This window comes from Phaenicophaeus curvirostris, chromosome 5 (assembly GCF_032191515.1).
Source record: "Phaenicophaeus curvirostris isolate KB17595 chromosome 5, BPBGC_Pcur_1.0, whole genome shotgun sequence".
NCBI classification, from domain to species: Eukaryota; Metazoa; Chordata; class Aves; order Cuculiformes; family Cuculidae; genus Phaenicophaeus; species Phaenicophaeus curvirostris.
This window is the reverse complement of record NC_091396.1, coordinates 20,007,934-20,033,472: the sequence shown is the minus strand read 5'-3', so window position 1 is coordinate 20,033,472 and position 25,539 is coordinate 20,007,934. Positions and strand designations below refer to the sequence as shown.

At 46.9% G+C, this 25,539-nt stretch overlaps 1 protein-coding gene across 3 annotated transcripts in view; it reads left to right on the top strand.

Moving 5' to 3' along the window:
• CRACR2B (calcium release activated channel regulator 2B) overlaps window positions 1-10,944 on the top strand; it is a 33,089-nt gene extending 22,145 nt beyond the window's left edge. For all 3 annotated transcript variants that reach the window (XM_069857757.1, XM_069857756.1, XM_069857758.1), the window contains 7 exons: window positions 1,069-1,360; window positions 1,540-1,681; window positions 1,906-1,987; window positions 4,469-4,583; window positions 6,262-6,369; window positions 7,115-7,191; window positions 8,606-10,944. In XM_069857757.1, coding sequence (XP_069713858.1) covers window positions 1,069-1,360; window positions 1,540-1,681; window positions 1,906-1,987; window positions 4,469-4,583; window positions 6,262-6,369; window positions 7,115-7,191; window positions 8,606-8,690 — 901 coding nt within the window. In that variant the 3' untranslated portion in view covers window positions 8,691-10,944. The remainder of the gene's footprint in view (window positions 1-1,068; window positions 1,361-1,539; window positions 1,682-1,905; window positions 1,988-4,468; window positions 4,584-6,261; window positions 6,370-7,114; window positions 7,192-8,605) is intronic.
• Window positions 10,945-25,539: the final 14,595 nt, after the last annotated feature.

Genomic DNA, 25,539 nt, shown 5'->3' with positions numbered 1-25,539 from the left:
TTTCAAATGCAATCTGGTGGCCAATGAAGGCAATGGAGTTACACATTGATAAACCCCCTTTGAGTTCTAAGATTTCTTACTCCCTTTGTCTAGTTCTTTAACCATGAAAAGCCAAAGCAAAATTAAGATGCTCCCTTGCTCCTCGGCAATTACTCCAGTAGTTATTCTAGCTGTTCTTTTGAAGACTTTCTCCAATCACCATGTCAGCTCTATCCCAATGAACAAAGTGCATCAGCCTGCTCTTGTGTAGTCACAGGCAGTGCAACACCTATTCCCCACTGCCAGAGCCTGGTCCTGGGGATTTCTTGCCATTGAGAGTATGGTATGACTGGCTAGAAGCTTTATAAAGCATACAGCTTTTAGCTCTCTTCTCCCTTATCTTGGGCCAGGCATAGATGCAGCTCAGAGCAGAGCCAACCTCAGGCAGAGTGACCCTGGTGTGAGCATGCTCACTGCCATTTGCACACCTGCCCCAGGTTTCTGCTGCCTGAGCTCAGTCAGACTCTGCTACAGGAGAGTTTGGAAGTGATGGGCTTGTTTCCCGGAGCGTGGCTGCATGCCTTCAGCAGAAGGCTGTAACATGCGTGCGTACTGCGTGTGGCCTCCCAAGGATGAACAGCCAGCCCTCGCTCTATTGCCTGCAGTCAAAACCGATTTTGCTAACCTCAAAACCTTTCTTATCTCTTCTTATGTTCAGAGGGGCAGAGTAGTTGCCTTTCTTTTTTTAAATGTTTTTCCTTTTGCTACCGTTGTATGCTTTGCCTCTTTTTCAGTAGTGGGGGGCAAAGAAACCTTGAAATATGTGGAAGGTGGATTTTTTTATTACAATTAATGAAGCATATGTCAGCACATATGAGTACAGCATAGCTCAGGTGAGCTGCCTCTCCTTCCCTAGGGGTGCTGCTGATGCTTTAGTCACAGGGAGTATGAGTATGTATGAAGTAGAGTTCCTGCAAGTGTTGCATATGCACTAACTGCATCGCATTGGTTGTCTTGGGGATTTGCAACCTCCTTCTTTTCCCCTCTCCCCCACTACCCTTCCACCCTATTTGTGGTGCCTGTGGACAGACAACTGGCCTCTGCAGACCTTCCATTCACCTTCCTTGTGGATGTGGCAGTGGAAGAACCTAACAGGAAGAACTGTAAATACTTCCCAGACAGTGGGACATGGCTGAAGACAGAAGGAGGCAGCACAAACTTTGGAGAGAAGAGCGAAGACAAGGAGAGATGGTCATTGGCAGCAGATGCTGAGCGGTCGAAGATGACTTTGAAGGGTGACGCTGACCATAGAAAAAATGCAGATGGATTAGGTGATGCTCCATTGCCTCCTAGAGGACAGCCTGTTGGCACTGAAACCAGGGTGAGTCTTTTAACCTGAGTTTTTTCCTCAAACACCTGCTAACAGGCGCTTGGGGGTTTCTGACTCTCTTCCCATCTAACTCCAGCTCCATAGGTTTATAGTGCAGTGGTTCAGTGCCGAAATCAAAGCACAGTCTGAAGCTGGGCTTTTCAAAACTGTGTTCCTTTCTTTTGTTGTAGCTCCAGGCAGTGGAACCAGCCAACTGTTCCCCAGACCGCATCTTTAAAGTAGTGTTTGTAGGGAACTCTGGTGTTGGGAAGAGTTCCTTCATCCACCGCTTCTGCTATGACAGATTCTTGGCTGAGCTCAATGCAACCATTGGTAAGTAATAGGGTTCCTGACTCATCTGGCTATGGAGGGTGGAAAGTCAGCCTGGACACATGGGTTTTGCCCATATTTTACCCCAGCTAAGATAAAGATGATCCCTTGCCCAATTTCAAATTAATCTTGGAATTTCTCTGAACAAAATAGTGTTGATACTGGCCATTGGCTTTGCAGTGGCAAGCTGCTCTCTCCCTATCCAATCACTGTTACCTTCCTGACAGGTATCGATTACCAGGTGAAAAGTTTGATGGTGGATAACACCCAGGTAGCCTTACAGCTGTGGGATACAGCTGGACAAGAAAGGTAAGCAATTTCTGTGACAGTGCCCTACTGCCAGGCTCAGTGTAGAAAACAGGAGGAAAGGTAAAGAATGCATGCACCTGGTTTCTGTCTCTGAGAAAACTGTTAGCTTCAGAAGGACCAGAGAGGTCGCAGTAGCTCTTCCAGTGCCGAACTTTCAGCAAAGATCTGTTTTGGGGATTTTCAGAAGCTGTGGCTGTGAAGCAGGGCTCAGGGAAATTGCTCTGAGTACTGATGGAAGAAAAGTAGTTTTCCATATGTCTGACGTGCATGCTTGTGGCTACGGATAGTCTATCCATAAATCACTATACGGCATGGAGTTAAAAGCTCCTTTAACTCTGAAAGCTCTCCTGTGTCAGTCAGCTTCTGGGAAAAACTGCAGGACAGGACTGCAGATCAGGAAAGAAGAAAAGGCTCTGGATAGACATCCTGTTCTCAGATTCAGTCGTGCTACTGCTGTCTCCGGCTGATAAACACCACTTGCTATTCAGAGGGTGGAAAGGAGTGTATGAACCTTTCCAGATCTGATTTAGACAAAGCCAGCTGAATTACCTTGATCTGTGGGGAAGTTGGTTTGAACAGTCCTGGGGGACTCTGCCAATAGGGTTCTTGGCCCCTTCCACTCTGTTCTGCTGATAGATGTGCGGAAGCCCTAACCCTTGGTAGAGGGGCAGTGTAGCTTTTTGCAACAGTGAAAACAGGTTCCCCATTTGAAGGCTTCTGGTTTCCAATGCCTGGGCCATCACTGGATGTTATCAGTACAGTTGGTGAGGAACATAGGACCCTTATCTGCAACCAGAGATAAAGGCCCACCACTCCTTTTATATGAATTACACTTCACTTAGGATGAATTTTGAAGCTGATGATGAAAAGCTATTTCAAGGGGGCCGTTAACCTCAAAAGCCTGGCGAAAATAAGTACTTGGAATTTTTGGCTAAATAAGTTATGGGGGCAGGCCTTCAGGAGGCAGCCAAGGTCATGGGAATATTGTAATCCTGAGCTGTGCCAACAGAGTAATGATGCTAGCTGCCTCAGTCAGCCACATCATGTGGACCTGGTGGGAATGTACTAAGTAGGAGTATTATTGAAAAACAAACTATTTCTTCCAAAATCAAGCTGTGTGCTGAATAAATAGTAATTTTTATTTGAGGAAACTCCTGTGGTTAAATCACTGCTGAAACTGAGAAGTAAGGGGAGTTATGACCCAAAATGTGATGTTTTACGAAGGTCAGATTTCATTAGAGGCCAAATTCAATGTATTGTCTCTGCAGAAGAACCTTTAGGATAGGCCCCTGCAGCATTAGCAGATCTTAGACGTGTACTTGCAACAAAGAACTTGGCATAGTCATGATACTGAATAGGAGACCTGGGAAGAAGCAAAAACTTCTCTTACCTCTAAAGAAATATTAATTACTTCTAACTGGAAGTGTCCAACTCTGAATACCCTATGGAAGAGATAGAGGAGTGTGCAAGGAGAACTCCTTGGCAACTTCCCTGAAAATAGTCCAAGCTATATTTGATGTTTCTTCTGTTTCTTCTGTTCTGTAGTTCCAGAGGTGCGCTTCGATTGCCAAAGACAGTCTGTGCTTTCTCTGTTGTGTAGTTGCCTGAATGCTATACTTTTATTGTAGTGAGAAAGAACAGGCTTCAGACAATCATCTGAAGAGTTCAGGAGGGTCACTACTTGCTGTAGTTTTTCTTGGCTCTTAATAGAATAGGAGAGCTTGTTATCCTGTGCTCTCCAATGAAATCTCAGTACTTGTGTTGCTTTTACTTCTGTTGGTTTGCAATCAATGTGGTTATATCACGCCCTTGTCACAAACTGCTTGCAGACTTTAAGTTTGGTGTGGTTTTTGTTGGAATTTATTCCCAAAATACAAGTCTGTGATTCTTACTGGTACCCACAGGGCAAAGTAAATGTCTGGTGGGAGTTTCTCCTGGAAATCGTGCCTAACTGCTCATTTTATGCATGATGGTATTGCTTTATAGATTTAAAATTTGAAACAGATTTTGCTGTATTGATGCTGAGAACTTAATTGCTGTTTTGACCACACTGGGGCAAACATTATGCATGCCTGGTTTATACTGTAGTGCAGTTTAGTCTGCAGATTCTTCCAGACTCCAGAGAACGGTCATGTTTTTTCCATCTATTTCCCTTTTCACAGACAATTACCTTTTCCTATCCCACCTAAGCAGACTGTTCTGTTTCTTTCCTTCTGACTTGCGAAGATCTTCCTTCCTGCTTTCTCAGCACCATGCATTTGGAAAGCCTTCTGTTTACCCATGGCTGCCTGGCCTGCCTCAAAGGTGCAAGGATCTGACCTATCTCTGACTGGTCTGTGCACATCATCCCCTGGGGACACATCTCACACAAGGGCTGCCAGGACTTGCAGAGAGCCTGCACTAAAAGACAAATAATACCATTGTTTCTTGTCATTACATAGGCATGGTTCTGAGAGTGCCTTTGGTTTTGTTTGGGCTCAGGTTTCGGAGCATTACCAAGCAGTATTTCCGGAAGGCGGATGGGATTCTGGTGATGTATGACATTACAGCCGAGTGCTCCTTCATGGCAGTGAGGAACTGGATGAGCAGCGTCCAGGTGAGAGCGGGGCCTCAGCTCTCTAACGCAGGTGGTGGTGCCACTGCCTCACTCCAGGCCAGCTCCAAGTGTCTGTCTGGGAGCAACATACTCCACTGCCTCAGGAGGTCTTGTTGATATTGGGAAGATTAACAATCAAAACAAATAATATGGGTCCTGCTTTTGGTAGTCAGTTTGGGACCGAGGCTTCTTATTGAAGATACCAAATCCAATGGTAGCCCATTAAGTCAGGGATGGCTGTTTCCACGCCAGAAAGTGATGAGACGTGCCAAAATCATAGTGTATGTTTGTGACCAGTGCATGTGCATGGGCAACATCTCCTAGACGTGGTCACGTCACACTTGCAGTCAGGCAAGGAGATCTCCCAGTGTCCAGCCTATGCCCAGGAAAGAGAGATGGCCCTGGTGTGTTTCGACTCAGACCTGCAGCCTGCATGCACAGCACTCTGCACTATTGCATCCTTACTCTGCTTTGAAATTCCTAGATAAGACTGAAATATCAGTAGTAGCTTTTTTCCTCTCATTTTCTTCAACTTTAACAGCTGGGTTTTTTTCCTTTTCTTTCTTTTCTTCTGTATTTGGTGACTATGCATTAGTGCTGTACTCTTCTCCCCTGCTTTTTATTTTCAAACTCAGGAAAAGAGAGGCTTGTATCTGCTAGGGGAGATAAAAATACGACTCTTTGTAGAGTTTAAATAAGTTGTGTGTAGATGACTCAGAGCTGAGTGGAAAGTGTCAAGGGTGTTTTTGCTTTGATTGTGTCTCAAAAATCAAGATCTAAGTGAAATGAATAAGCATAAATTGGAGTTTTCTAATGTTATTAATTTCCACAGGCTTGTTGGGAGGGAACTCAAACACTTAGCAATTTCTTTGGATTCTGAAAGATCAAAGGTTAAGATTTTCAAAACTAACCAGCATCTGAAAATCAGGCTCCCTTCTTCGAAGAAGGCTAAGCTGAGCACACAGAAAATCAAAGCACTTGTAATCTGTAACTTTTAATGATCTCTCTTCTTTTCCTTTCCCCATCTTAGCATTTATATTGCTTTGAAGCTGTTCAGGTACTATAAGTCATCCAGTGCAGTCAAATGTGGAAATAACTCCGAGCCTTGTTCTGCACTCCTTACTCCAGTGATGTTCTAGTGAGCCAGTGGAACTAGAGGGAGTTTTACTGAAGGTAGTGGGCTCCAGGAGTCACCTAGGAATAACATCTCCTACAGAGACCCTATACAACAGTTTAAAGTTGCTTAGCTTGCTTGGCTAGTGTATTTTCAGCAAGGAATGGTTGAGTTTAGGACAGCACATCAGACAGACGGTACCGCACTTACACACAAAAATTATGAAACTTAATAAGAAGCTCGGCCTGAATTTAAATTTCCAGCAGCCTATGGGGCAAATTCCTTTCTTCAGGTTTGTTATTTCCCAGAGAAGAATTTAGGTCCTGTCTCCCTTCTCTCAGCATCCCAATTGTACATACTGAACATTTGAAATGCATTCCCATAGTTTAAGCTTCCTTCCACAGATCCCTGGGGCTATTTGAGGGATGGCCCTTTAATGAACTAAAGGGCCTGATCCTGCTGCCACTGGAAGTCTTGTTTCCATAAGCTGGAACGTGATCTGCTTAAAGATATTTCCTGCCCTCATCTGAGTTTCCAGCATATTGTACTCTGTTTCTATTGCAGGAAGGTATTGAGGATGGAGCTGTGGTCTTTCTACTTGGAAATAAAATGGATGCTGTGCAGAGGGAGACCCGGAATGTACCCAGGGTGGAGGGGGAAAGGCTGGCAAAGGTGTGACTCTGTGCTCTGCTGCTCGACCTACTTTGCAGCCTCCCCCCAGCTGTAAGCAGGGCAGCCTGGCTGCCAGGAAGCCCTTCTTGGAGCCATTTCCCAGCACGGTACCTCCCCTCTCCCCCCACGCTGGCCCTTGTTTCCCCAGTGCAAACATGTACTGAGGTCCTTCTGGTACCAGGGAGAATGACTGTCGTGACCGATATGTGGCAGATAATAGCTCTTGAGGCACGTGCATGCATTTCTCTTGAGGTTTGATGCCTCCTTACAGTGACACTGTCTTTCTGAGGGCAAGATGCGTGGCTCTTTTCCCATTTGAGAACTCCCCTAATGCATGCTCTGTAAAATCACCCTGCCTCCTTCCTCACTCTCTTGTCTGCATTCCCACTGGTACCTTGGCCCCTGGGTGGGGGGAGGCAAGATTTCAGAGGTGTTCCCCGTCTTCCGGACTCCGCAGTATGAAAGGGAAGGGAATCCAAGTAATCTGGGCAGAAGTTCCTCTTCCCTAGTAATTCCCCCAGTGTTCCGTTTTGGAAAGTCTGGCTGGGCCCCCACTGCTTGAAAAGCAGTTTCTTTTTCTGGGTCGAGCAGAGTGTGCACCCCAGCTGGGTGGTAACAGCCGCTCTCCTGGCCCCAGTTGCTCTCAGAGTTCCCACTGGCAGCGGTGGACCAGTTCCCAGGGGTAAGGGCGAATGGTGGGGGAGAACTGGCAGCCAACATGGACACTTGCTGTGCTCTCTGACAGGAATACAAGGCTGTCTTCTACGAGTGCAGTGCGTTGACAGGCCATAACATCATGGAGCCCATGCTGCACATGGCCAGGTCAGTAAATGGGAATGGTCACCATGGGATATTTCCCCAGCTGGGGATGATTGTTGTGGTCTTTCCTGGGGAATGTGCAATAAGAGGTAGTTGTCTTTCTGCCATGTCACAAAAGAGACTTGGAGCAATATGCTCTTCCCCCTTATTTCAGATGCTGGTCTTCTGTGCCTGGAGAGCACCAAATGTAGACTGGACATTATCACATGCAAAGCTTCATCTGGTAGAGGCAGCTGTTGAAAGACTGGGAGTTTAATTTGAATATTTAATTACAGAAACCTTGTGTACTAACCCAGATTTTAAGTTGGTATTTTCAGTTTGAAGTCTGCATGCACCTGTAAGGATTTTTATTTCCTTATCTTATGAAGTGTTATACAGAATGTGATATTTTGGTGGCAATGTTTTTAAAGGGAGATAAAACACTTTGTGAGGCTGAAAGAAGTGTGCTCTAAGATTTTTAGCTTTTAAAAAAGCAAGTAGTTTTGATAAAAGTCTCTGAAATCTTGCAAGAAAAATACCGTTTTGTTTGCCTTTATCCCTTCACTTGCTGCTGCATCATCTCTGTTAAATTCACAGCAGCACTTAGCTGTTCATGAGCTGGAATAATTTACTTACTAGCTAGGTAAATCACATCTCCCATACCTTGTGCCTTCAGCGTGGTTTATTACTATGCTGCTGCCAAAGATGGCCCAGACAGATGAGACAAACAGCCCAGGATTCCATGTGGGAGCTTGGGAATAAGGCATAGCCCACTCATGCCCCGATCTGGTGCTCTGACTACTAAGCCATGCTGTCCTCTCTTAGAATCATAGAATAACCAGGTTGGAAGAGACCCACCGGATCATCGAGTCCAACCATTCCTATCAAACACTAAACCATTTCCCTTAGCACCTTGTCCACCCGTGCCTTAAACACCTCCAGGGAAGGTGACTCAACCACCTCCCTGGGCAGCCTCTGCCAGTGCCCAGTGACCCTTACTGTGAAAAATATTTTCGTAATGTTCAGCCTAAACCTCCCCTGGCGGAGCTGGAGGCCATTCCCTCTCATCCTGTCCCCTGTCACTTGGGAGAAGAGGCCAGCTCCCTCCTCTCTACAACCTCCTTTCAGGTAGTTATAGAGAGCAATGAGGTTTCTTCTGAACCTCACTACATCTGATAGGAATGATAAAGAGTATTCATTATTATGTACTGAGATCTTGTATGTGTCCAGTTTCTTTCCTTGTTCCCTGGAAATTCATGCTTGTTTTCTGTGTATGGTTTATCTAGCCCAGCTTCCAGAGAAGTCTGGTCTTTGGCCCACTCATTTTTTACAATCCTAAACGTCACTGGCTGATTGGGAGCAAAGGGCAGAGCCAAATACCTTGACAGGAAGATCTCAGTAATCAGGTTGTGTTCTTGTTCTGTGCTGCTTGTTCCAGGTTACTGACAGCACAAGAAGACAGGCAGAGGGAGAATGCCCTGCATCTGGAAGATGTCAGCAGGAGGAAAGGGTGCTGCATATAAGGCACAACGGTGTGTCAGCAAGAGAAGTGTTTTGTGTCTCTTGTTTCATGAAGCTGGGGTTCCTCTTGAGCAAGCAGAATCTGATGTTATCAGCTTTGCAGATATTTCGGGAAGCTGCAGTGTTTTGTCATCTGGGAATTTCAAGGCACTAAATCACAACAGAATGTGCATATGATTTGCACTGTTTCATTTCCCAGCTCTGCACACAGCCCTGGTCTCTGAAAACCTCTGCTGCTTTGATCTTGAAGTCTTGTTCTTTCTTTCTGGAAAAGAAGTGCCTTAGCAGCAGAGTGGAGGACATAGTGGGTGCTGTGTTAAATAGAATTTTATTGTAAGAGATAAATTATTCTAAATTTGGGCTAGTTCTAGGTAGTGACGCATCTATCTCAAAGAGCAGCATTTCCACCTGGTTTTGTAAGAGCAGAGCCCAGTTGAGAGCCTGCTGTGGTCACAGGGAAACCTTCATCGGTTCCTGTAGGATCTGGATCAGGCCTTGTATTTACTGCAAAATGTGGTTTAACTTGCCAGCATTGTAGTTAACTGATTCCATATGTGGATATATTATGACCTGATAAAACAAGTTACGCTCATGGCTTTCTTCAGTTCATTACCCTAATAGACATTGTCACTGTCCCTCTCTCTCACTGTTTACAGAAGACAGAGCAGTTGCCCTGGGACTCACAGGCACTGGCATGTGCTGCTGATTCATAATCCGTTGCAGGAGCTGGGCTGTACATACTGGGGGAGCCATTTATAGCCTGTTTTGAGGCTGAATGTTTCGCATTTCCTCCCATTCTCTTATCCCTTCCTGACAACTCTCTAGTAATTGGGAACAGACTTATCTGCCATACTGAAAGATCCCACCCTGCTAGCTTAATCACAGGGCTGGAAGCAATGCTGCCTGTGCGAAGTGTAATAACCTCACTTGTGTGGTGAAAGGCCTGAGAAGAAGCAGGACTAAACCTGCTCCTGTTGAGAAGGGCCCTTTTTGCCACCGAGGAGTGGAGCAAAGCAGGGCAAAGGGAAGGCACAGGCTGAGGTAGGAGCTGGCCCCAAAAGTGTGTCTCTCTGCGTAGCTGCCGCTGTGCCCAGACATGAAACCCCTGCTGTTCTCTGGGGCATGATGCTTTCTGTTTTGTAGCTCTGTTGCTCTTAAAGCTGGACCAAATAAGCTTCATTTATAATGCCCTGTTCCCTTTCTTCTTTGAGCCTGTTTCTGCATGTGAGTTTGACATTTTAGGTGCAAGATGTGATATTGCAGCTGTGAAGCAGTCCACCCAACTCTGCAACACAGGGAAGGCGTATGTTTATTCACTGTCTTTCCTCTCTTGGGATAAGGTGATTACTCTGAATGTCTGGTCATTGTGCAAATTTCTCTTGGAATACCCCATGCAGGAAAAGTGCTCTGAGTCACTTATGGCTCATCAGTGTTACAAAGAATTTCCATGGTCCCCTACCCAGTGCCCTTTACTTCTGATGGAAAGAGGACGGTTTCCTCAGGAAGAGCAGGATTCCTGCCTAAAAGGAATAGCTGAAGCTAAGTTCCTACTGACTCTTTACCTCTGGCTGGCTGTGGTTCGTGCTGTGTTTAACTGCAGTAATGCCTTCCAGAGACTGAAATGAGGAAAGTCGGAGGAGGTTCTGAAAGAACCAGGGCTGCTGGTGTGGAGTCTAGAGTAACACCAGCAGTGCTGCCACTAAAACTATCCGTGTTTGCAAGAAAAAAACGTTTGGGAAGGGAAATGCTCTCTGTTTTTAGAAAGCACCTGTACTCTACACTCAAATGTGGCTTTCTGGCTTTCCAGCCAGCGTGGCCATGAAGGAGCACAGACATTATCACCCACTGAACAGACCAAACCCACTACACGACTTGGGGGAGCTGCTGCCAGTGATACCTCTGCATCATTCACCATGGCAGGTTAATTAGGAGTGGCGCTGACTATTAACGGACAACTTTTGTCAGGGCACAGCAGCAATGCTAACGTTTACTTACCTGCAACAGCAGGATTTGGAAGGAAGACAGAGCAGTATTAAATCTGCAAACGTACCCTGAACATGTACATCCCACACTGCGTACAGAGCACATGAAAGACAAAGGTGTGAAACACAGCTGACACACAAATACAGGCCACCCTATGTATTACCCTCATCAGTGCTGTCATATTTGCAATAGCAATAACTACCCTGTGTTTGTTCTTTTTTTAATGTACAACCTTAATGTACAACAGGCATGTTTTCTTAGTGTGCAAGTAGAGTACAGGCAATAAAGAAATGATGTCTTAAAAATGATTGTGTTGAGAGATATCTTTTCAAGCACTGCAGGAGATCCATCCTACCTTGTTCAGTCTCTGGTCACAGTATTACCCCCCCCTCTTGCTGTTGAGGAAGCACTGAGAAGGCTGATCCCCATGCACTACAAACAGGAGGTCTGTAAATAGTGAGTTGACCAGGAACCCACATTTTGGGGACAGCGCAGGAGCAATTAATCTGTAGTCTTACATTTTTTCCTCTTTAAAGCATCTGGAGTCTGGCTAATCAGAGAAGGCAAAAGAGGGAAGACAAAAAGAGGAGAAGCTTCCCCAGTGTCTGGGGGCAGTGTAGTGCTCTCAGAGAGGTCCCGTTGTCCCCTTGTACCTAGATTTGTACAGCTAGACATGTATTTTAATAATGCCCTAATTCACCAGGATTAGGAATTTGGTTGGTTTTAACCCTTATGCCCTGGCATGTCTCCAGCTGGTATATTGTGTGTTACAGAACTAATCTCTCTGCAGCTTTGACCAAAGAAATTATTACTCATTTCCCTGCTATAAATTGATAGTCCAGGAAGCAGTTTGCTGTAATGGCTTTCTTTAGCAGGCGCAGAGTGGACTTACATTTCAGCCGTGACAAAGTGGCACAACGTTTCAGCAGGCTGTACTTGAACAACAGTGAGCACCAGTGTGGGTTTTATTACTGAATGTTCTTTGTTGTCACTTTGCAAAATATTTAAATGTCCTGTTGGAAGACCCAGATGCTTACAGTCTAGAGGGGAATGTTGCTAGTTTTAAAAACCTTCTGATACTAGACCCAAGCTAGACCAGACTGTCCACAAAATTCCAAATTTTACTACACCATCTCTTTTTGTCGGAATCCTCCTGCCTCTAATCAAAAGCTCTAGGAGCAGCCAGCCCCTGCAAGCAACTGCTATAAACTGCAGCATACATAAAAATCAAATAATGGGAGTATCCTGGGGTGGCATGAGACAAGGGAGGATGCAAAATATACTCTGCCCAGGGGCTTATTCCTATGCCATATTGGTTGCGGTCACTTAGTGGACAAGTGACTTTCTGCACATAATATGTATACCATTTTGGAACTGTATCATACGGAAGTACTTTTCTTGCAGCCCAGGAAGCCTATCCTGGCACATTCAAAAGTGCAGCTGTGAATCAGATTCAAGGGCAAAGGTGAAAAAACCAGCTGCTCTGACAAGCAGCCACAGTCCTACAAAGCTCTGCATGCAGGCAAAGTAACCCCACTCTCCATGTGTTTCTCTTGTTTTTTTCATGTTAATATGCTAAGGATAAGCAAAACAAGACAAGCTTGACATCGTTTCTTTGAAACACCAAAACAGGACTGAAGAGAGAGCATTAAGCCACAGTGTTAAGTTTAAAGCTTTCCCACAGGACAAATGCAGGAATTGCAAAGGTTTGGGATGTTATTTTCTTCTACCTTCTTTATTCCAGCAGCATGAACTCCAAGGGACAGTTACCATTTGTACACATTTCATCAGTTACAGCTACAGGAATCATGCAGCCTTTTGTGCATTATTTTCACTCCTGCCTCTTCTTCTTTTTGTGTCTTTTCATGCTCTTGTTAATTGCTTAGTCCGTATATATATATTGACCAAGTACTTAAGCTCCAAGTATAAACATATCTCACGCTATGCACCTTTAAGTGCTCTATTTGGAACTCTCCTGCTCAGTGCCAATAGAGCCACAGTTCTGCAGTTCAGAGCTTCTTTAGTTCTTTGAGCCACTGTCCGTCTGCTCATTACTTATCTGGCTGTTTACGAGCAACACAGAAACTTCGGTTGGCACAGCTACAATAATCTGGGTCCAGACTCTTCAGGGCATGCTTCGTGTGGGTATCAAGCCAAGCGTTTTAATAAGGTGATCCTGATCCTGCAAGCACAAGTGCAGCTGTGCGCTTCTTCTGAAATGACTGGTCCATGGAAGACCTGACCAGATAAAATCACTTTTTTCAAGGTCAACACGTATCTCCAGCAAATATGCATTACTCCAGTAACAAGCCAAGGCTTGAGGTGCCGAGGGTCCTGCGGTATATCTTACATTTACCTGCAAAGCACACAACTAGCCACGCAGGCTGCAGTTGTGCCTGATTGTGCACCTTCCCTAACCCGAAACTGCTGGGATTGGAGGTTACTCTACTCTTTGTACACAAAATCCACAGACCCGGCAAGAAGGTGGTGTGGCTACCCAGGACTGGTGAAGGGGCTGGAGAACAGGTCTTATGAGGAGCGGCTGAGAGAGCTGGGGTTGTTTAGCCTGGAGAAGAGGAGGCTGAGGGGAGACCTCATTGCTCTCTACAACTACCTGAAAGGAGGTTGTAGAGAGGAGGGTGCTGGCCTCTTCTCCCAAGTGACGGGGGACAGGACAAGAGGGAATGGCCTCAAGCTCTGCCAGGGGAGATTTAGGCTGGACATTAGGAAAAGATTCTTCACAGAAAGGGTCATTGGGCACTGGCACAGGCTGCCCAGGGAGGTGGTTGAGTCACCTTCCCTGGAGGTGTTTAAGGCACGGGTGGACGAGGTGCTGAGGGATATGGTTTAGTGTTTGGTAGGAACGGTTGGACTCGGTGATCCGGTGGGTCTCTTCCAACCTGGTTATTCTATGATTTTATGACTCTGCAAGGCTGGGACCTGAGGCAGCAGCCGGTGTCTCTTGTTGCCTCCTGCGTCTGCCACCCGCTGCGTGCAAGACATCTCTTCACGCCTGCTGAGAGCTGCTCCCCACGGGCCCTATTCAACCACTCCAGCAGCTCTGACCTAAAGCGTAGACGGGATCCCCGTGGGTTGAGGAGAGGGCAGCTGGTTTACTCATTGGGAAGGACGAGGCGATTTTTGAGCTGGGCACGTGGGCAGGAGAGGTTAAGCGTCACAGGCGAGGCAAAGCGCCCAGGAAGGTCCTAAACTGGCCTTTTCCCTCCCTGCCTGCTCAGGTCTCTGCTCCCACCCAGCCCCTCAGGAGCCGCCTGAGGGAGCGGGAGGGGCCGGGGCTCGACTGCCATTTACCGGCTGTTCCGCCGAAAACTCGTTATCGAGCCGGTCTGGCCTTGAAAAAAGGAAAAAGAGAAAGAAGTGGAGCGGCTCCTGCGGGAGCGAGGGGTCCCCGCGGCCCGGCCCCCACAGCGCCAGCCGCGCACCTCGCCGGGTCTCGGAACCTCCCGTTCCGCAGGAACCTCATTGCTCTTTACAACTACCTGAAAGGAGAGTGTGGAGAGGAGGGAGCTGGCCTCTTCTCCCAAGTGACAGGGGACAGGACGAGAGGGAATGGCCTCAAGCTCCGCCAGGGGAGGTTTAGGCTGGACATTAGGAAAAAAAAATTCACGGAAAGGGTCACTGGGCACTGGCAGAGGCTGCCCAGGGAGGTGGTTGAGTCACCTTCCCTGGAGGTGTGTAAGGGACGGGTGGACGAGGTGCTAAGGGGCCTGGTTTAGTGATCGATAGGAATGGTTGGACTCGATGCTCCGGTGGGTCTTTTCCAACCTGGTGATTCTAGGATTCTACGAAACTAAAAAACCGAAGGGCCGAGGCAGGCGCCCCCGGGCAAGCGCCGCCCCGCGGACCCGAGCTGCGAGCGCCGCCCGCCCGTGCGGGAGCCGCCCCTCGCTGGCGGGGCCGGGGCTGCGCACGGGGGCGCTGCCTGGGGACGGCGAGGAGGCCGGTGAGGCGGGCGTGCAGCGCGCGGAGGGAGCGGCGGAGGCGGCGGGGGCTGCGCGCGGAGGGAGCGGCGGCGGGTGAGGCGGGACGGCTGCGCCCCGCGGAGCTGCACGCGGAGGGAGGCGGAGGCGCTGCGCCCCGCGGAGGGATCGGCGCGGTGCCGGCGCGGGGTGGCTCCGGGAGGGCCCGGCTCTCGCGGGGTGCGTGTTCCCTGTTCAGAAGGGCTGTAACCTGTTGCGGGGGCCGCGGGAGGCTTTGCTTTGGGAAAGGTGTTTGAGCGCCGCCGTAAACTTGTGAAGCCGTGCTTATCTGCCTCTGCCTTGCTTTCGGTTGGGTCTCCCCGTTGTGGAATTGAGACCTGCCCTTTGTACTGAGCTCGTGGGAGCTGGAGGACGGGGAGAACGAGCCCTCGTTCGCCGCGGATCCAGGCGATGCTCCCTTTCTCTCGTTCCCTGGAAGCCGCTGGCCGGGGGTTGTTGCCGCACCAGGGTGCTCCTTGCCATCAGTCTTCCCTAGCTGCCTCTGCTCTGTGTTACCTCATCAAAAACGTGAAACGCTGTAAATTTAAAAAAAAAAAAATCGCGACTCTTCCGAGGGTTTCTGTAATCGGGCTACTGCAGCGTGCCGGGGGTTTGTAGCAACGACTTACCTTTATTTTATGCTACCCTACAGCAACCCTTCAATTATGCTACTTCCCTTCCTTGCCCCCACCCCCCCCTTCCGCCTTTTCTGGCTTGCTCTGAGAGTTCTCGTGGTATCTGGTAGAACGAGGGCTGATTAAAAAGGCAGCACCTTTCAGAGGTAATGGCTGGTGGTGTCCGTTCTGTTGAAACAGTTTTTAAATGAGTCCTCTTTGCCAAAATGCGTTTTCTTTGCCATCTGTGAGACCATTGCCTAGGTTTTTAGGGAAGGTGTTGCTATGATAGGACATCTACCCGTGGGTATTGTCGAAGCTGAAGAGTCTTCCAGCGTGTCGTATGTCCAGGAGGTCCTAGTCCTGCGCAACACTCAATGCTACCAAAGGCAGCTTGTGATGGAGTGAGCAGAGCATGTTTCTTCTGAGCTGTTGCTGAGCTCAACAGAAATTAAAAAAGCTGATGCAAAAGTTTCAGTGTATTTAGATTCGTGTGCCCGAGTAGGACAAGCAGTCCTCGATCTGAAAATTGTTGGAAGCTGAGTAGTGTTTGAGGCAGTACCACTGATGCTCTACCTGAGATATCTGGTGATGAGTCCCCATTGAAGGTGTAACGCTGGCTTGCATAGGTTGGTCCTGGCTCTGGTATGCTACAGCTATTCTTAGGTGCCTGTACTTTGGGTTGAATGTCCTTCCTGAAAGCTTAGGTTGAGAGTTGGGAGGGGTTGGCAGCTTTTGAGCTCCTCCATGTAAATATCCTGAGGTCACATGTTTACTCTGTAGTTTCCTGATGATGTCTTTGAGTTCCTGTCCTGGACATCTTTCTGTCCATATACTGTGTATTTGCAAAAATCATGTTTTATTCTAAACTCTTAGATATGTTGATTGGCCTCTGTTTTTTTAAAAAAATAATGGCTTATCTTGTCTGTGGAGTTCGCCTGCAGTGGAAGAGAACTTCAAACAGCCTACTTGGGGCCATGGTTCTCCTTTTCTTGGATCTAATACAAAAATCATCTTCTTAGTTAGCAAGGGATACCAGTCCAAGAAGCTTTTTCTCCCGTGCTTTAGCTTCCCAGCCCCATTGTGCATAAGGGAAGTCTTGTGCCAGTTTGGAAGTGGACAAGGCACAGAGTGTTCTCTCCAAGTACAGTAAGGCACACACAGCCAAAATCTTGGCTATGTGAAAGATATTTTCAGTGCAGCCTTGGAAAGTTTATGTGGATGGGTGTGAGAGATTCTTCAGCAAGGGAGTGGAAGAAAGCTGCTTGTATTCCCTTGTCAAGCAAAAATGCTAGGTGGGAGTGGCTGATGGAGTGCTTTCTGTCCCCTTTAGGAAGTTTCCAGCAGTCGTATTAAACACACACAACTCTGGCTGTAGCACAACTCTAGCTGTTCCCATTGCACAAACACAGACTAGACAACAACTGCCTTGGTCTTCAAACAACCCTGAAGGGGTTGACTGGTGAGCTATGTCTCCTCTAGTTGGGTCGTCCTACAGGTGAATTCACTTGTTCCTTCCACAAAGTTTGGTCTCTGCTGTAAGGAGTGCATTGGGCTACTTGTTACACACAGGAGGAAAATGTTTTTACGCATATGGTTTGTACAAGTAAGATCTCTAAGACCATGCATGCTTGTGTGTGGCAAACTATCCTGTCTGATGTTTCCAGGTGATTTGGTCACTTATAAAGCAATCATATTGTCCCTTTGTTTTTCCTGTACCTTCTGTTTAAGGCAGAAGCTTGCAACGATAAAATGTAGATGGACTGACTGAAAAACAAAAAGGGGGATCTTTGCTTTTTCATGTCCCAGTCTACTACTACTATCCCTACTGGCCTTGCCAGTGTTGCTCTTGAAACCCCTTGAGAAAATGCACTCTTAATCCCCAGGCCTAGTTTCTGCTCCTGGGCTTGACACTGGGTTCTCTCCTCTTCCTGAGCATGTCCACTGACAGCTGAGGTCTTGGGAAGCCTGAGAGGGAGTGACTCCTGGAAATCACAACTCCTCTCAGCTTCCCTGGCTGTGAGGAATAGAAGCCCTAGTCTCCCTGGTTATTTAAAAACCTTCAAAATCCAGAAGGTGAAGAGCGGGTCTCCTTCTGTCTCGCTTACTCATCCTTCCTTTCAGACCCTGAACGTGATTTTTACTTTCCACAGCCAAAAAGAAGTGAACAGTGTCTCTGTAAAATCATGCCCTTTTCCCATTCTCTTTTGCATGTGCACTTTGGCAGAGCTTTCCCCCACGATGGTGATGATTTTCCCAGTCTGTGAGAAATGTGCTTTTCCCTGCTACCCCATGCCTGAAGCCAGGGTGTGAAGGGAGAAATGATGCATGTCAGGGCTGCAGAATGGAGATGAAACGTTTTGTAAGTTCTGCAGAAAGCACTATCCCTCCCCATGGCACAAACCCCATTCACTGCAAGGCCCTCTTGGCAAGCATCAGCACTGTAATAACAGCACTGCTGATGGGCGCCTTCCTTGCCAGTGCTCTGCTCTGTCCCGCCTGCCAGACTCCTCTGCTTGTGATCTCAGCAGCCTGGCATCCCGGGCAGTGAATTCAATCAGTCCTATTAGTCCTACAGCTGCACAGTAATAAAACTCTCGTTGGTGAGAACAGGAGAATAATTACTGTTTTGCATTCCTGTTAGTGCATGGCAGAATAAGAAATGTGTTTTGGGGTCTGCGCCACATTCTGGTATGGCCTCTCCGTGCATGTTTCTGACTTTAGTTCCTCTTGCAGGTCGGCTGCTTAAGGTTCTCCATTCCAAGCTGGAGAAGTGCTGTACAGTTTGATAGTGCATTTCAGACAGTAGTGCAATAAGCTTGACCTGGGACTTAAACTATAGCTGGCTCGAAGAAGGGTATAAACATAAGTAGCTGCCATGAGGTGCTAGCTGAGGTCTTCGGAAGTTACTGGTGTTGATATATCAATATATGTATGTTTATTTGTTACATATACGTGTGTGTGTATATTTCATGCACAGTTTTGAATGCCAGCAGTGTTGGGTGCTAGTAGGGGCAGAATACTGGTTTAGTGGGATAAGGAAGGACATCAGGAATTACATTCTATGGAGTTTAACGGAAGGCCCTTGACAGCTATTTAAATTCATTTGGGTGTTGACCTACAGCTGCTGTCAGCAGCGTACAGCCAAGCATGTGCAGATCACACAGTGTGTGTATTGCCTGCATCCACGTAGGTGGCTGAGGAGTCACTTCTTCTACTTACTGAGCATGTGTGTAAGAGGTGAGGGCATCCCAGTGAAGGAGTGTGGAGGATGTGGAATGTGGCATGGTATCTTAAGAGAGGTGGAAACGAGATATGTGGGAGATGTGAGAGGGGATGTCACTCAGACCTACATGTTTTTCCTGGCAGCAGTAATGAGGCTTCGTAAGGAAAAACTGAGCCAGAAGTAGGGGTGATAGAAAATGTTTGGCAATGACTGTTGTTTCTTATCTGTTGCTGGTACCAGATCTCAAAGCAAAAGGAGCAAAGTTCACTTTTCCAACTTAGGTTCTCTTTCCTTTTATAGGAAAGGAAATAGAGCAGCAGGGAGCAGGGGCAGTGGGGAGAGTTGTGAGGCTCTGTTTAAGTACCCATGCTTCAGTGGAGTTTGTCCCTGTAGCTGCAAAGTGGAAGGTGCACACTCCTAAGAAGCTGTGGAGTTGGGCTGAAATCTGCAGCATGTTTTCCCAATGTCTTTGACGCTGTAAGAAAGAGACAGGTTGAGAGGAATGAATGGCACCTTGGAGATGCTGTGTGAGATCTGGCTGTGCTGTGCAGTTGGGTAAGGTACGTCTGACATCTTGTCCTAGAGCCTGTAGGGGAGAAGTAGGCAGGAGGAAGACCAAGCAGGTAATTACTGTGTGGTGGAATAAGAGGAGTGATTTGGTGCCTGAGCCAAGTTTGAGTATGACCATCTTGGTCCACATTTCTAACCTAAGTCAGGTGGTTATGTGTGGCTCTGCAGCCTGAGCTGGTAAAATGCTGCACAGGTCAGAAGGTGCATTTCAGGCAGTAGTACAATAAGTGCAGTTAGGAGTAAAAGGGCAGCTGGCTCCTCTGCAGAAGAATGTAGGTGTGAGTAGCTGCTAGTGGGGGAATGATTCTGGTCTAGTGGGAGAAGGAAGGACTGTCAGGAATTAGACTTTGTGGAGGTTAGTGAAGGGCCCGTGGCAGCTCTTTAGATACAAGCCTATCGTTTACCGTTGTAGCTGGAGTTTGAACAATGATTTCTTTTGCTCCTTCATTGATGAAATCCAGTTAAAATTAGGACCAAGAGTGGTTTGATGTAGGCATTTCTCGGGGAGAGGATTCTGTTTTGTATGAAGCGGATCATCTTTTGAGCCTTACTGATCTTTTATCTGCCAGAGCAAAAGCCACATGCATGCGTGGTTGTTTTCAGGGAGTGCTGTGTTCCTCAGTGACCACCACACTGCAACTATAAAGAAAATAAGGGGAAGGACACATTTGGTCAAATTTATATGCTAACAGAGCCAGCTGGCAGATGTCAGGCACGCTGGCATTTCTGGCATGCCAGCCAGTAAGTGGGACTTCTGGAGTGCCGGAGGAGGCAGGCCTGAGTAGTGGCTTGTGAATGTCAGTGTTTCTTCGTAGCTTTGGTGGAATCCAGAAGGGAGGAATTCTTATCTCCTCCCACATTGCTCTGGAAATAGAGGTGATTTGTTCTTTTCTCCTGTGATTGCTGTAAGCTGCATGCAAAGCTCCCAGGGAGTTGATGGGGAGCTGCATGTGCAGTCACAGTGGTGTACGGCAAGCATAGAAGCACAGGCACCAGACACGTGTGCGGCAGGCGCTACCTCGGAGCAGCCAGCTCTGGAGTAAGGAGGGGTACTGGGTGTGTAAAGAGAAGTGTTAGACTTAATGCTTGTGGGTTCAGCTGCTGTAGCATGGGAGGGATGAGTCCACCCCTGTGTGGGAGTGGAGATGCCAGCAAGCTGAAGGCTGTGGATAGTTGCAGCTACCCCTTGCTTATATGTGATAGTGCTCTTCCATCTTTCCAGGAGAATTAGACTAGGTGAGAGGTCTGCCAGAGGTGAGATGGGAGATTTGATGTGTTCTTCAATTTACCTTGACCATTTAGGGGTTTTTGGAAGGACAAATTTCCTGTTATTGGGAGGGCCTGTGTATGTATTTGGGAAGGAGGAACTGTCAGACTGGTTTGTACACCTTTGAATCCCAGTTTGTTGTTTTGGTTTTTTTTTCCTCCTTCCTGTGTGGGGAAGGAGTACAAGCATCCTGCAGAGCTCCTGTGCTGTATGTGGGGAATGAGGCTGTGCTCAGCCTGGACAGACGGAGAGCCTAACAAAAGCCTGCTCTGTCCATTGTGTGCTCCACAGGACTTAACCTCCAATGTGTGCAGTGTGTACCGAGACAGGGAGGAAGGTAATTTAAACCCCTGTACTTACACCAGGAAAAAAATCCTGGTTGCAGCACTTCACTGGGCTGTTTGTCCTCAGAGTTGGTCAGATACTGGAGAAGCATGGATCTTTACTCATAGGTGTGCTGTCAGAAGCCTGGAAGGAGGGAAAAGCTGATAGAGTTGCAGAGGAAAAGCTCTGTCAATGGGGTAATGAGCTTTACTTTGGCTGCATTTGTTTCCATGTGAAAGAAGACTGCTTTGTAGAAAAACGGGGTTTTATTGTTTGCTTCTTCATCAGGAATTATAATAAATACTTAAGAAGAAAAGAAGAGAGGGATAAGCCAATTTAGATTAAAGCAGTGAGGGTATCCAAATTGAATTATTGGGGGAAGCTGGTGGGAAGCTGGTTTCCCTGTGTACAAAGCGTATAACTTCCATCAGCCGTATCATCCAATCTTTGACACTGATAACCCTGTCTGGGCAACCGAGGTCCCCTCTCGCTGTATTACCCTGGCCAAATATCTTTTCAGTTTCCCTGTGTCTGTGCAGATGGTAGTGGTTATCAGGGCAGATGCTGCTGCTGTATGCGCATATACCACTGCACAGAAGAGTTAGCTCTGAGTGGCAGGAAGGTGGCCCTGACACTAGAGCCATCACTGCTGAAACACTCTTTTCTCTGAGGTCAGTAAGAGGATTTTTTTCTGTGTCAGAATTTCCCTGGTTACTTCCAGTGTGAATTTTAGGGGTTTGTCTCAGTTCTTCAAAGCCAAGAAGTTAGAGTCTTCTGGGTTCCTCTGTCCCTTGATATCCTAGAGGAACCTCATTTTCACAGTGGGCATGCAGTACTCCCTGAAACTGGGGTCAAAGTGAAGGCAGTTACTCAGTTTCTGTAGAAACTTTTGGCTGTGCTGTGCCTGGATTCTCTCTGAGTGTTTTTTGCTTTTAATGCTTAAGGACTTAGTAAGTGTCTTAACCAACAAGTGAACCATGCTGCGGACTGCTTTTCCCCTCCTGCTCGCTAATGGACTGGGGTGCATTGAGAGATGGATAATAACTGCGCCCAACACCGGATGTTTGCCATGTTTCTGTCTCTTACGTGCAGAGGAAAATGCTCTGCAGCTTTCTGCAGAGCTCAGAGAAGTAGTCTGAATGCTGAACATGTGCCAGTAAAATTCAGAGAGGCTCCCAAAGGGAACAAAATATGTGTTTTTTCCCATCTCCTGAAGTCTTCTTGAATCTTCCTGGCGTTTGAGGGTTAGTTCAGGGTATCCTAGAGCTGTAGAAGTGACTGCTTTTAGTCTTCAAAATGCTAACTTTTAAAATAACAATCAGATGACATGGTCCCTCTTGACTTGAAAATTGTCCTCCAAGGCAGGGTGGGAGGCCCTGGGAGTATTAAGTTTCAAACTTCTCTTAGGCTTTCCTTTAATGAAGCTTGTTCATACAGCACTAAGGTAACCTGGGCGTGGGTTGGTGGAGAAATCCACTGCTTGATTTCCTGGCTTTGTTTAAAGTCCAGCTGGTTTGTGCTGGCATCTGTTACAGAGCCCTTGTCCAGTTACTTGTTTCTGTCAACTCTAAATGAAGCGGATGATACACTGAGACAGACTTGCCAAAGTTTCTGTAAGGATTGTAGCTCTCTACCTCTCACAAAGAGCTGCCTTTTGCCTGTTTTATCTGAAGCAGTGGAGAGGACCTGAGCAAGCCCGGAACCTGGTGCCTCTGTGCAGGTCTGTATGCAGACCCATGGCGTGAGGTGTTTTATGGAAGTGAAGGACAGACTGGGGCTGGGAGATTTTTTTAGAGGTTATTGGTGTGTGCTCTGGGGTCAGGGACTTCTTTCTTTTCTTTCCTCCTGTCCCCAGCTCTGGTGAAGGGTCAGCAAGTAATTGACTTGAGGACAGCTCTTGCCTCCCAGTTATTTATTCACGTACTGGTGCCTCCCTGTCAAGTTTGCAGGCTGGTCTAAAAACAGCTGCATAAATGGCTTTGGTGGAGTCATTAAAACCTGCTACACAAGAACCGGGAAGGGGGAGGAGTGTTTTGGTTTTGGCTGGAGGTTGTTTAATTTTTATGGGAAGAGCGCTCCTTTTCGAAGCAGCCTTTAGCAGCATGGATTGAGTGTTGTTTCCAGTACTGCTCCTATAGCAACAGGAGACAGCTCCTATGAACTTGGTCTCACAGCTCTGGGAAATGAAATGTCATTTAATTTGCCCTTGACTGTACTTGATATTTGATCTGACTCTAGTAAAGTGTTTTTAGCTCTGGAGAGGAATACTCCTCAAAGCATTCAGTGATATCTCCAAAACAACCTCAGAGGCATGGATGTTAGGGATATATAAGGACTGATGGTCAGAAGATACTTCTTGGCCATTCCTGGCACTACTATTAGTGAAGTGGGTAATTCCACGTGTGAGAGTGTTCCCATTTGAGGTGGCTGCCATAGGTAAAAAGGGAGGCTCCTGAAGATGTCACGGACATCTCTGTAGCTGCCATGCTGAGGTGAGAGCTGCTGTTGCTCAGTTATGTGGCTGTATCGTGTTCCCATTTCTGTTGGTGTGCAGCGGAGTACATTGCCCCACTGCTAGGACCACAGATACCGTTGCTGACATGCCAAGATGTTTTCTCTGGCATGGCTGGCACCACTCCTGAGCTAATCAGCAACAGGGTTGAAGTGATAAGATCATTAACCTTAATTTCCACTGTCAAGTACCTTCTCAGCTGCTTTTAAGATGTGATCTTTGTGGACATGAAATTGAGGCACCCTGCCTCAGTTGAGATCTGTGGGCTGACTCTTTCTGCTTGTTTACACTGCAGAAATTGTGAACAGGAGCTGCCTACTCAATGCAAAATGAGCTTTGTACAAAAGCTAAAGCTAGCGTCAGCTTTTTGTGCAAGTATTGCTTTGCACTGTGCAGTCAGGTGTCTCAGACACAGGCACGGTAGTGCTAACAAGTAGCTTGAAAACTTTACTTTTTACAGCTTTGTGTTCTGCAATGGTCTTCACGGGATAGGACACCTTGGTGGATGGAGGGTGGGTATTGAGATGGGAGGACAGCAATCTACCTCTTCTCACTGCTGGCAGAGTCACTTGATGTCTCTGTGCTCTTTTTATAACATGTTACCTTTTTTCCTTTGTAGGGATGATTTGATGAGACAAAAGGTCTTTCAGGGGGTGAGATTGTAAAACGCTGTACCATTGAAAGTCTAGAAATTTAACTCTGGTGACACATCAGTTGCTTGCCCTCTCAAAAACTGCCGCTCGTATTTTTGACAGCAGGATTTAAGGTCCACCAAGTTTGTTTGTGAGCGGAGTGAGGTGAAGACGATGGCTTGCCTTGATATGCACCTGATACTGTCGGTAGGTAGAAAATCTACCGGCTTTTACCTAATCACCCTTTTGCTGCAGAGATTTATAGAGAATGAAACTGGAAATACCTCTGCGATGAGACTGCAGCCAAATTTTGAGTGGCTGTGCGCTACTTACAATGCTGCATGAGTTCTTAGGTTAGTTCTTGCCCTGAGCTCAAACCACCATTTAAAACCCCAGCTATTTGTAGAGAGTGAACAAATGGTTATCATGGTGGCATTGTTTGGAGGGCGGTTTGAATTAGTGTACAGAATTGCCTGAATAGAGTTTGTGGCGGCTGGGAGCTTTTTTATCCTCCCATATTTTTTAGGGCTTATTGGCTTGGTCCCAGTACTGGCATGGCTACAGGGTGGGGGCGTTTTGTGAGCACTCCCTCAAAACACTGAGGACCCAGCAGCTTCGCTTCTGAGAGCAGAGCTGAAAATGAATGTAATGAATAGGAAGGGATCTGGCTGAAAGCTGATTCTGCACAAACTGTTCTATTTAGAAATGTGTTTTAATGCTTCTGGTAAGTTCTCCACTGCAGACAAAGCCCTGCTTTAAAAAAAAATTAAAAAAAAAATCAATGCCCATTGAACAGTTGGCAAAATAGAATTATTTAAAATATCAATAGCAGGCTGCACTGAAGAGTTTGTCTTGTCTGTTAGCTCACCCTGGCCTATGTGAACTACTGTTCCTCATAGTGGCAAACCCTCATTGCTATGAGCTCTCTGCAAACACATACCAGGCACTAGTTTCTGGTGCTTCAAGTGACAGAAAAGAAACGGTTATTGTTCCTGTCCTCAGTTCAATGACTAGTGAAGTGGTTCTTGTGTATGAATAGTGTAAAGTGCTTAGGGATCCTTCAGGATAAAGGAAGCCTTATGGAATACAAGAGTGTGTTGTTTGACACAGAAGGAGCTCCCATTGGTCACATGGTGCATGCTGGTCTCTGATCTGCCTTCCAGCTCTTGATGGGGACTGGGTGCTTAGAGGGGCCATTTGCTTACCTGGTTATCCACTTCTGGGAGCAGCAGACAGGGCATTTCTGTTCTCAGGATGTGGCTGGCTGCATGTTTTGTTAGGACCAGAAAGCCCTGTTAGGGTTTTTTGTTTGCTTTGTGCTGGAACAATGCTAGAGCACAGACACACGCAGTCCTGGGCATGCTGGAACACTCTTTCTCTCTCACACTTTCTTTTTCTTAATGGCTGTGAAATTGGTTTTATGCTGAAGTCTCTTTTATCCCAAAGCCAGCCATCACCTCACCCAGATGTGACTACCCCCAATCCCCAAACACTTTATTTGCAGACAGGTGTTTGGTGCTGAATATTAAATTCTTGCTGAGTTTGAAATTTATACTTATTATTATTAATGCTTCAGTAAGTCCTTCCCCAGGGGAATGAACAGTCTTGACAAAGTGAGCGGAAGGGGTAAGAGCTCTTGAGAGACAGCTCTTGACTCGAAGAACAGACAGCTACATCTCCCATGAGGAATCTATTAAAAACGCAGCAGCTTGAGTCAGGGTAGAAGAAGGGAGGGATTTGTCA